Here is a 10625-nt window from a genome sequence, read left to right as displayed (position 1 = left end):
CAGTCAGTCTTGTCATGCCGCTGTCGTATGACGTCTTGTCCTAATTACAGATGTTTTTTTTCTGGACTTATCTTCATCTGCTTTGATCCATTGATCCCTTTTGATCCATGCAATACTTCCTGTGTTTCTGTCCCATGAAGACGGTTGCTTAACCTGCCCACTCCCCAAACCATCCACCCTATATAACAGCTGACTCCAGTGGGAATCACTACGAACCAACTCAGGAAAGAAGGATGAAGTCTCTCGGTGTCTATGTGCTACTAGGCCTCGCAGCCACAGTCTACTGTGTGCCTGTCTCCAAAGTAACGGTGCAAGATGAAGGTTTTGCAAAGGTATGTTTTGTTTTCTGTCCTGGACAATTCCTTCAGTTTCATTGACTTCACATTGGGTTGTGCTGTGTCCTTTCACAGGGTTACCTGAAGAGATTCTTCAACCTGACAGAGGAGAAAGACCCGTTGTCTCGGAAAGGAGCCAACCGAATGAGCAAGAAGCTGAGTGAGATGCAGAAATTCTTTGGTCTCCGGATAACAGGCACTCTGGACGACAACACCCTGGAGGTGATGAAGAAGCCCCGCTGTGGAGTCGCAGATGAAAACATTGCCCAATATTCGACTTTTGGAGACGGCCTCAAGTGGAACAAAAACACCGTCACATACAGGTGGATGGTCTGAAGAGGACCTGTACAGTAAAATATGTCATACCCAGTGATGGTACTGATGTGGTTGACTGTTTTTTTTTGTTTTTTTTAAACAGGATTGTGAACTACACCCCCGACTTGTCTCAGGCAGAGGTGGATGACTCCATTCGAAGAGCTCTGGAGGTTTGGGCCAAAGTCACTCCTCTGACGTTCACAAAACTTACCAGTGGCACGGCTGACATCATGATCTCCTTTGCTCGCCTATGTGAGTGGAAGCTAATTTTCCTGTAGAGTCTCATAGGGAGTCAGATTACATCCTTAGTGGCTCCATCAAAAGGGAGAAACTAAAACAGCAAAGACTTTGCTGTGTATTACTCTTCACAACAAAGATTCAGTCACTTCATTATCGAAACATTAAACATGTTTGAAACGGTTGTATCAAACAAGGTTTGCAAACTAATCAGACACTTTCTGCGAACAGCACACGGTGATAATTACCCCTTTGACGGGCCTGACGGGACCCTTGCCCACGCCTTCGCTCCTTCTCCTGACATCGGAGGGGACGCTCACTTTGACGACGACGAGACCTTCACATTTCGCTCAAGCACAGGTATGTCGGTCACTTATACATTATTTTGGGAAGCAACTTTGTTTTCTTTGTAGAAATTGGCCAAGACGACCATTTCTTTATGCACTTTCCTGCTTTAGGCTACGTCCTCTTCCTGGTCGCTGCCCATGAGTTCGGCCACTCTCTGGGCTTGTCCCACTCTGAGGATCGCTCTGCTCTCATGTACCCTCTGTACTCATACAAAGACCCCGACACCTTTGTTCTGCCCCAGGATGATGTCAGAGGCATCCAGTCGCTTTATGGTTAGTGCTTAATTAAAACAATTACATAGCTGGGGAAAGTTCAAACCATTGTCAAGAATCTTGTAAAAAAAAAAGAAGAAAAAAAAAAGATGCTGATTATACCTAATTCTGTGAACAAGAAATTATGGATTTAAATTAATTGTGCTGAAATTTTTCACCCCTAGGTTCAAATCCTTCTGGAGACACCACAACAACTACAACAGGTTCAAATCCTTCTGGAGACACCACAACAACTACAACTCAGGCTCCCACCATCCCTGATGTCTGCAGCTCACCTGTGGAGTTTGACGCTGTCACCACCTTGAAAGGAGAAATGTTTTTCTTCAAGGACAGGTATCACACATCCACCCCACATGGCAAAATACTGACATCTACATCAAAACTTTGAAGTGCCTCGTTCCTTAGCATTAGCAGCTAAAGCTAATGTTCGTGTCTGCTCTCAGCTACCTGTGGCATAGCAGCTCCCAGAGCAGCACACCCCAAAAAAGTCTCATCTCAAACTTCTGGCCCAACGCCCCAACAAGCGTAGATGCTGCTTACGAGAACCCAGGGACTGGCAACATCTTACTTTTCAAAGGTAATAATCCTCCCTTGTCATTCACTGGATCAGTCCTATTTCACAGTTAGCATTAGTCATTCACTGATGCCCCCGTTTTGTTTAAAGGTTCTAAAGTATGGGCCTTCTCTGGAACCCAGCCGGTACCGGGCTACCCGAAGTCCCTCTCTGAATTCGGTCTGCCAAGTTTTATGACGAAAATCGACGCTGCTTTTCACAGTGCTCGGTCTGGGAAAACCTACCTGTTCTGGGGGGGCTACTTCTACTTGACGTGAGTCAGATGTGCACTGAACTCCATTTTCAGCATGGACCATTTATTTGCCCTGGTTTTATGGATCTGTACCTTTTTTTTGTTTGTTTTTGCTACAGTTACGATGAAAGCAGAAGGGCTGTGGAATCATTTTCCTGGGTGAGCCAGACGTTTTCCGGAACGAACAACAAGGTGGCAGCAGCCACCGAGAAAGAAGGTGAATTAAAGCATCAGCATTAACATCTAAGGGATATTATCTTTACTGTAAATGCTAGTTTGTACAAATACTCATTTGTCAAGTTTCTGAGTTTCTGAGTCACCCTAACAGCTGTAGTACAACAGGGGAATGAAATGGCCAGGTGTACTGACTTTAACTTGCATCAACTTGCATATAAGCCTCCCATGATGACCACAATGCCCAATATTCAAACTTTAAACATGACTGACAGGAACAGCTGACTCATTCTGCCATGTCAGCAGTTTTTCCTCATTTCGGTCATGCTACACTTATCAAACTCAACTTTAATACTAAATATGGGCATACGAGCCATCCAGCCTTTGGATATACCTCCTTATCCGTTCAGGGGGGTCGAGTCTGATGAGTTAGGTCTTATTTCCAGGCATCAAAGAGTCTAACCTTTAGTCTCTGTTTTTCAGGTTATGCTCACATCTACAGTGGCCCCTACATGTACATGTATGACCTGGGGAGCGGGAAGTTGCTAAGTGTGCTGAAGAGCACCTACCTGCTTGGCTGTAATTAGCTTAAGGCGCTTCATTTTTGTCATTTTGTAGCTTTTCATCTTATCTAAGAATGTACTTCATGTAGAGGTGGTGGGATAAAATGTAGGCTTACACTCTTCTGAATTAAAAAAATAACCAAAAATAATAAAAAATGTCATCACTTAGTTGGAGCTGTAAACATTATTTGTCCAATGAAAGTGTGAATAAAGAATAAAGAATCATCATTCGACATTTTATGGTCATCATTTCTTTTCACAAGAACATTCCCACATTTTTATTTAGGGGTATCAGCAGAGTGAGCTAAAAGCAAATACACACCATTTTATTTGTAAAAATGAAAGTAAGATATATCCTTTCTCTCCCACTTGACAGCATCGTGCTACTTTGCGTTGGTGTTTCACAGAAATTTCCAATAAAGCACACGCAAGATTAGAAATCCGACACGGTTCAAGATGAAGACGGACGTTTGAGAAGCACTTTGTCCAAGTCTTCGTCATGATCTCCAATGTGCAGCTGGTAAATGACGGAAATATAAGACATGATGCCTTCCAAAGAGTTCAGTGCCAGTTTGAATTGTTGGAGATGAATAATCAAATGAGTCAACAGATGACACAACGGCGTTGACGTGTTTTCTGTCATATTTTTTGGTCTCACAGCTCCCTCTGTACTTCACTCTAAAGCATTTCTCTTTCCCCAGATCGGTGGAGGCGTCCCCAATCTAAATGAACACCTTTTTTTTTTGCTTTAATCACAAGATTAAAAAAAGTGAAAGTTGCTGCTCAAAAAGAAGGAAATATCATAATCTTAAATTAGTGCTGTTTTCTAAACAAGACAATCCTGAAAATTAGAAAAGCACCCAGAATCATAAATAAATAAATTAAAAATGACAAGGTGCTGCTATCTTTCTCCTGGTTTGAAAAGGGTCTGTTCCAACACTCGCAAAAATGTTTCATGGCCTGCCCATTTCTCTCTAGCAGAGCTTAAATCACAAAACCAAAACATAAATTAAGGAACTAACAAAGTAACTAAAGTCTATTTTGAACTCAAATTACTCAACAGTCAAGTGTGCTTTTTGTTGTTCACCAAAAGCATATTGCACTCTGCATACAACATAAGTTTATACTTTTTGAGAAAAAATAGATACATTACTAATTTTCCAAGCAAAATCAGTTCTTTGATTAGTAATAAAAGGCCAGTTACTTGACATGCAGCCGTCTTGATCTGACCTCTGCCTTTTGAATAATCTGCCAGTCAAGAAAGACGGACAAGCTGGTCTCTTTCGCCATTTTGATGTAATCTGCCACCTTTCTACTTTAAAATCTGTACAAAAGCACTTTGTTCCAATCGTTCCCATCGAATTCTGTTCGTATTCAGACCACTGTGATGGAAAAATTACTGTCGAAAAGTGACAGTGGGAAGCATCACGGACAAAAAAGACCAGTCTTACACTCACAGTGGTAATAATTTACATTCTAAAAATTCACATTGCATTATTTTCAGTGCAAAATGTGTCTGCCTTCTTTTTGAGAAAGTTTGATTTGTGATCATTTCCTGGGGAAATCCTAAAAGTGTGATTTGTCTTTGTGCATGCTTTAAGTTGAAATACAAAGCTCACTCTCAACCATAATGTGTGTAGAAGCTGCCTATCGAACTATACTATACTATGCTATACTATACTATACTATACTATACTATACTATACTATAACTACTGTAGGAACTATAGAGGCCAACAAAGTCTGAAGAAATCAGACTGAGACTGAAATATGACACCTTAGACCCAGGAGTTATGCAAGTGAAAGATTTTAGCGTCATGTTTTCTGCCCTCACAAAGCCCGTAACAGGGAATTTATTGGCATGTGAATCAGTGTGAGAAAATACATTTTACTTGTAAAAAATCCTCTTTCTGAATCCTCCCAGTCAACAGTTAACGGTTAAACAAAACAGACCTGTTCAAACGCTTGAAAGAATGTCTTATTGCCCAGTTATGCAACTCGTGCTGCCTCCCACTTTCACTGGAGCTCTTCATGTGAAGAAGACCTGAAAGGTTCTCCTTTGCTTTTGTGTTGGAAGGAAAGTGCAATGGATTCGATGAACGCTGTAAAAGCTGCGATTATTCTGGTGTGTACGGCGACCTGCGGAGCCATGCCCACCTCTTCACCCCGTCAAGAAAATCTCTCCAAAGCCCAGGTAACGAAGACAAGCTGCTTTATGCCTCGTTGACTCATGTTAAATCTAATCAGTGTCGACTTGAAAGCTTGTGCAATGGATAGAAAACATGTTTTTTTATTATTAAATGCATTTAAGCCTGATTAAGAACAAATCATGTTCTCAAAGACACCTTTGAATATAGGTATGTATTTTATTTGGACGGTTATTTGGGCCGCTGACAATTCAAACTCATTTTCAGAAATTTTAAGATTTTACATCCGTATATATGTTGAATGTGAATGTATTTTCTGTATTACAGTTTTGTGTAGCTGATATAATTCAACTTTTAAAAAATGAAGATCAAACCTAAACAGAGTGATTGAGCTCAGATTTGAGTGCTAATTTGCCAACAATTTTGATCTAGTACCGTGACCAACATCATTTGGACCCTACAAGCTTTTTACCCTGTGCGCAGACTGGCAGGGTTGCACTGACCCTTTGTGTGCTTTCACCAGTTGTTTTTTTGTCTGTGTGCGTCCGCGTGTGTGTGTCTGTATGTGGTTTTGGTAACTGATGGTCTGATGGGAAACCCCCATTTTCCCAATTTCCAACCGTGACATCTGGCACACTCCTCCTGAACATCGAGCTCATATCAGACAACTATTAAATACAGAAAATGCCGACTAGAAATAATTTTTCTGCCATCGCTCTGGCGCCCACACAGCGTGGCACCCCTATGTGTTGCATATTTTGCATACCCACAACTGAGATAACTTTAGTAAATACATAAATGTTTAATCTAAGATAATCTCCATGGCATGACTGGCTTTCTATTTCACTGGCCTTCTTAAAATGTTTCCAGAACTACCTGTCTCAGTTTTTCTCCGAAGTCGGGGTCGCTTCTCCCTCCTCTGTCGTGCGGAGTTCTCTGGACTCTTTCAATGACACATTAAGAAAAATGCAGGAATTCTTTGGTCTGGAAGTGACAGGGCAGTTGGACTCTAACACTCTGGAAGTGATGGCTCGCCCCCGCTGTGGTTTCAACGACATGGCCAGATACGGCCACTTTGATGGCCGACCAAAGTGGAACAAGGGTGTCATCACGTACAGGTACTACAATCAGAATCCCTGCGTGAGGGTCATCCAGATGTAAAACTCAACAGGAACACTTATGGACACGTTACTCTGTTATCCTAACACAGGATTACCGACTACACACCAGATATGAGCCAAAGCGACGTTGACTCCACCATAGCCAAAGCCTTCAAGCTGTACAGTAATATTATTCCTCTGGATTTCCAGCAGTCTGACAGTGAAACAGCTGACATCATGATTAAGTTCAAGTCTGGAGGTGACCATGTCCCACAAGTTTGTTTGTCTTTTTAATGTGCTTGTTTTAGTGTTAATCCACATCTCTTTTGAAAAGCAGACCATGGGGACTTTGCTCCATTTGACGGTCAGAATGGTGTACTGGCACATGCGTTTTCTCCTGGAGAAGGCAACGGAGGGGATGCCCACTTTGACGAGGATGAAAACTGGACTCTGGCCTCAGAAGGTAAAGGATGAATGAATTTATCTTCTTGTTAGAAAACATTTTAAAAGAGATTCACTTTTACTGAAACATTATAAGACGAGATCCAAAAGTGGATCCATCCATCCATCCATTGAGGGCTTTTTAGAGATCAAGTCATGTAGTGTCTTGGAAGAGGCTCCAGATTTTCCACTCCCCAGTTACTCCAACGAAATCCGGAGCCAGTTGTTAGATATAATCTCTCCAAATTTGGTCTGAACCAACTTTTTCTCCCAGAAGGCTAATAAACAACCACAGTTTAACAGTGCACTTCAAGAACCAATGACCCCCAAAACGCACCGACATAAAAGCTAAAAACAAGTTATTTCACTTTGAGGGCAGAGAAATCTATCCCTCATGCAAGATCAATGTTTTGAGATTTGATTGTGGTTCTCTTTTAATGCTGTCCTGCACCCACGTTGACCTCAATGGTGTGTTTTTACAGGAGCCAACCTGTTTTTAGTTGCTGCACACGAGTTTGGCCATGCGCTAGGGCTGGTTCACTCTCAGGATGAGACGGCCCTGATGTTCCCCACCTACAAATATGTGGACACGGACGGATACACACTGCCAGATGATGACAGGGAAGGTGTGCAGGCTCTCTACGGTAAGAATTAATTGACTGCAGACACTCGAGAATATTGAGGAATGAAGCAGAATTGAATTCTCCTGATAACCTGCTCTTCCGATGTTCCTCTCTTAAAGGAGTCAGATCAGATATTCTCCCAAAACCGCAGCCTGAGCCAACATCAGGACCTCCTCTGGACAGGTGCAACAGAGACCTGGTGTTTGATGCAGTGACCACAATAGGAGGGAAACTTTTCTTCTTTAAAGACGGGTGAGGCTTTTCCTACAATAATTTAACTAACTAACCTAAATTCTAATGAAGAAACAACAACAAAATCGCACAAATTGCCACAAAGTTGTTGTTTTTTTTGTTGTTTTTTTTCCACTAAATAGTAATTTTATCGTAATTTTTCACTTGATTTTATTTTATTTTTTTTGCCTTTTTGCTTTTTTCAGATATTTTTGGAGAAAGGGCGGCCGCTGGGAGGGCATCACCAGGCATAAAATTCAGTCTGTCTGGCCTGGAATCCGCAAAGTTGACGCAGCTTATGAGAATAAGAAGAGGAATACTGTCATTTTCTTTGAAGGTATGAATTACCTGTAAATAAAAATTTAATGTTGAGGAATCAATAAATAGACAAATAAATAAAAAATGCCAGTCTAACCTAACCCATAACCTTACCTTCTTGTCTCAGGGAATCAATACTGGCAGTTTCGAGGTAAAACCGCCCTGCCTGATTATCCCAAACGTCTCAGTGACTTCGGCTTCCCTTCGTCAGTCACCAAAGTGGACGCTGCTGTTCATGTGTCCTCTATAAGCAGAACTCTTCTCTTTGTAAACAACAAATACTGGAGGTGAATGACGCGACAAGCAGGCCTGGAATCAGATCCAGAGAGTTCTTTCATTTAAAAGAATTTTTTCCGCACAGCTACAACGAAGGGCGGCGCAGAATGGACCGTGGCTACCCCAAATTCATCCACAGGCATCTGCCTGGGATTGGTCACAGAGTGGATGCTGCTTTTGAGAACAGAGGTAAGGGCTCGGTTAAAGGTTAGTCACTCTGGCAAAATCATGCTGTGGTTCAACACAATGTCAATGATGCATCTGACCCTTTGCAGGTCAGCTGTACTTTTCCTCCGGCTCAAGACAAACAGAGTACCACTACCAACGAAGAAGAGCGCTTCACACTCTGATGAACTACTTGTGGCTGGGTTGCTGAACACCTGTTCTGTATTTCATTCAGGAATTTAAAGGTTGGGACATGTGGTGAAAACTGATTATGTTTCCACTCACTAGCATTTTCTTTGGTTTGTTTGGAGAGAAGACGAGTAAAAACATCTACATGTACTTTGCTGTAAATCTTGCAGTGGACAAAAATACCATTACAATTGTTTTGTTGGGAAGGTTGTTTTGATATGGCAACTACCAATGTAGTAAAAAAATGCAGTTTAAATTTGTTTTTGTTTTGTTTTTTTCATGTAATAATTACAATAAATTTTACTTAATTTTCCACAAATATCAACAAGCCAAAGGAGAAAATGTGTATATTGTCTTTGTTTGACAATAATACTTAGAACATAAAATCAGAAATAAAATGATTGGTGTTAAAAATGACAGCGGTTGTAAAAATAGAAAATTAGAGGTGGTCTTTTTTTTGAAGGGTTGTGTAACATTTACGGCTCTAAAAGAGTTTTAGTTAGTTGGACTGAGGGAAAAAATTACTCTTTGGATTATGAAGGTTGTAAACTTCTGGAATTAAAAGAAACACACAGGTGCCCACCTGTTAATCTCAGAATAGGGTCGTCTTGACAAAAAAACAACAACAACAAAAAAACGCCATAAGTCTGGCAACATCTAAGAAAAAGTGGGATTTTCCTCATTAAAAATTCTTGTGGGGCGGGGAGAGCCAGTAGGGCAGCTTCTGCTGCTTCTCATCAAAAGCTTGCCAAAGAGTTCAGATACTCCTGGAAGCCAAAATAAAATATAAGCAATTCTATTTTGTATGTTTCAGTAAAATGGAGCACCTATTTCTCATCTTGTCTCTTTTTATTTCTATTTTCTTTTTGTTTCCTTCATGCTATGGAGTAAAATATCGAACTGAATAGTGAATATCAACAGTTAGATATGAACAGTACGGAATGCCGAGAAACATACTGGCCGTTTCTCAATACTCAAGAACGCAAGTACGTACCCGCAAGAACAGCTGAAAGTCCGTTCTTACCGAGTTCACAAGGACGCAGTATGCTAGTTCGCCAATTGGAACAGGGCGTTCTTGATGACGTCACTCAACTAGCGTAAATTTCAATAAATTCAATTTAACACAGGATGATTCCTGTGTTAAACTGAACAATTTAACAATTGGGACTGGATAATTTTATAATTGGGACAAATATTAACAGATATCAAATATACATAATTAAGGAAAAGTAATTTCTAAGTAGAAACACCTTCAAATTAACGGGATTAAGTTTTTTTTATTACTGATTGAAAAAAGCTTAATAAAAAACAATATATCACCTCAAATTATTTTTTCAGACTTCTGTTACCAGTGAAGCTTGAATCTTGTTTGCCACCTTCATCAGATTATTTGCTTATAAAATATTTATTTCAAATGAAAAATCATAATAGATGGTGGCCAGCCTGTCATGCAGTTAACTGATTTCTTCCTTATTCCCCAGGTTTGCCAGGGATTCATAAACAGGGAAAGTTAAAACAATTATTTTATATTTAATGTTTTACCAACCTGCATCTGGCCAGAGTTCCTGTTACACAACTGGATGGTTATTTTATAATAACTACTAAACACTTATTAACAAACTTATGTTTACTTTGTTATCATAATCAAGTATACTCTAGTAAGATACCAGCATTGAAAGAGAAACATAATTTTTGTAGGAATATGTTTATTAGAATAACAAAAAAAATAAACAAAAACAAGCAGATAATCAGTCAATAACTCCAGGAAATTCAGTGACTGTCAAAAGCAAATATTACCATAATTTAATAGTTTTTTTTTTCTTCTAAGAAGATGAAGAGACAGTGAAGAGAACATTGGCAGGACACGGGGATGAAGAGAACCTCCAGGAGTTTTTGGGAAGCTGGAAGTAAACCTGGAGCTGCAGTCTGCTCACCTGAAGAGCTGCCTGCATAAAACAATGAAAAATAAGAGTTCACTCTCATACATGAAATACCAATCCAAGGGAAATGTGTTTTTTTTTATTTACAAATTAAAGTATGATTCTCTGATCATGAAGGGACATTGTATTAAAATATTTTTCTTACT

General features: G+C 40.2%; 1 protein-coding gene across 1 annotated transcript; it reads left to right on the top strand.

Moving 5' to 3' along the window:
* The first annotated feature begins 218 nt into the window (after window positions 1–218).
* On the top strand, window positions 219–8958 carry LOC106926286 (uncharacterized). Its single transcript, XM_015001110.2, has 21 exons — window positions 219–332; window positions 411–658; window positions 754–902; window positions 1119–1247; window positions 1346–1507; window positions 1672–1840; window positions 1951–2084; window positions 2172–2334; window positions 2433–2530; window positions 2971–3066; window positions 3711–3718; window positions 5022–5243; window positions 6067–6314; window positions 6407–6555; window positions 6634–6759; window positions 7220–7381; window positions 7480–7612; window positions 7798–7928; window positions 8037–8196; window positions 8271–8374; window positions 8461–8958. The coding sequence occupies exons 1-21, from the start codon at window positions 234–236 to the stop codon at window positions 8559–8561; spliced, it is 2991 nt and encodes a 996-aa protein (XP_014856596.2). The 5' UTR covers window positions 219–233; the 3' UTR covers window positions 8562–8958.
* The last annotated feature ends 1667 nt before the right edge of the window (window positions 8959–10625 follow it).

The sequence above is a fragment of the Poecilia mexicana genome, unplaced genomic scaffold (assembly GCF_051168715.1).
Source record: "Poecilia mexicana isolate PSO_F unplaced genomic scaffold, ASM5116871v1 scaffold_14, whole genome shotgun sequence".
Taxonomy (NCBI): domain Eukaryota; kingdom Metazoa; phylum Chordata; class Actinopteri; order Cyprinodontiformes; family Poeciliidae; genus Poecilia; species Poecilia mexicana.
Note: the sequence above shows the minus strand (reverse complement) of the source record. Positions and strands in the feature narration are given on the sequence as shown.

What these genes read in the sequence shown, in the direction of transcription:
- LOC106926286 (XM_015001110.2), top strand. Translation starts at nt 234, where the DNA reads ATGAAGTCTCTCGGTGTCTATGTGCTACTAGGCCTCGCAGCCACAGTC. An exon ending in AGCAGCCACCGAGAAAGAAG is followed by an intron (nt 2,531 to 2,970) that starts GTGAATTAAAGC and finishes TCTGTTTTTCAG; the next exon opens with GTTATGCTCACATCTACAGT. An exon ending in CTTTTCTTCTTTAAAGACGG is followed by an intron (nt 7,613 to 7,797) that starts GTGAGGCTTTTC and finishes TGCTTTTTTCAG; the next exon opens with ATATTTTTGGAGAAAGGGCG.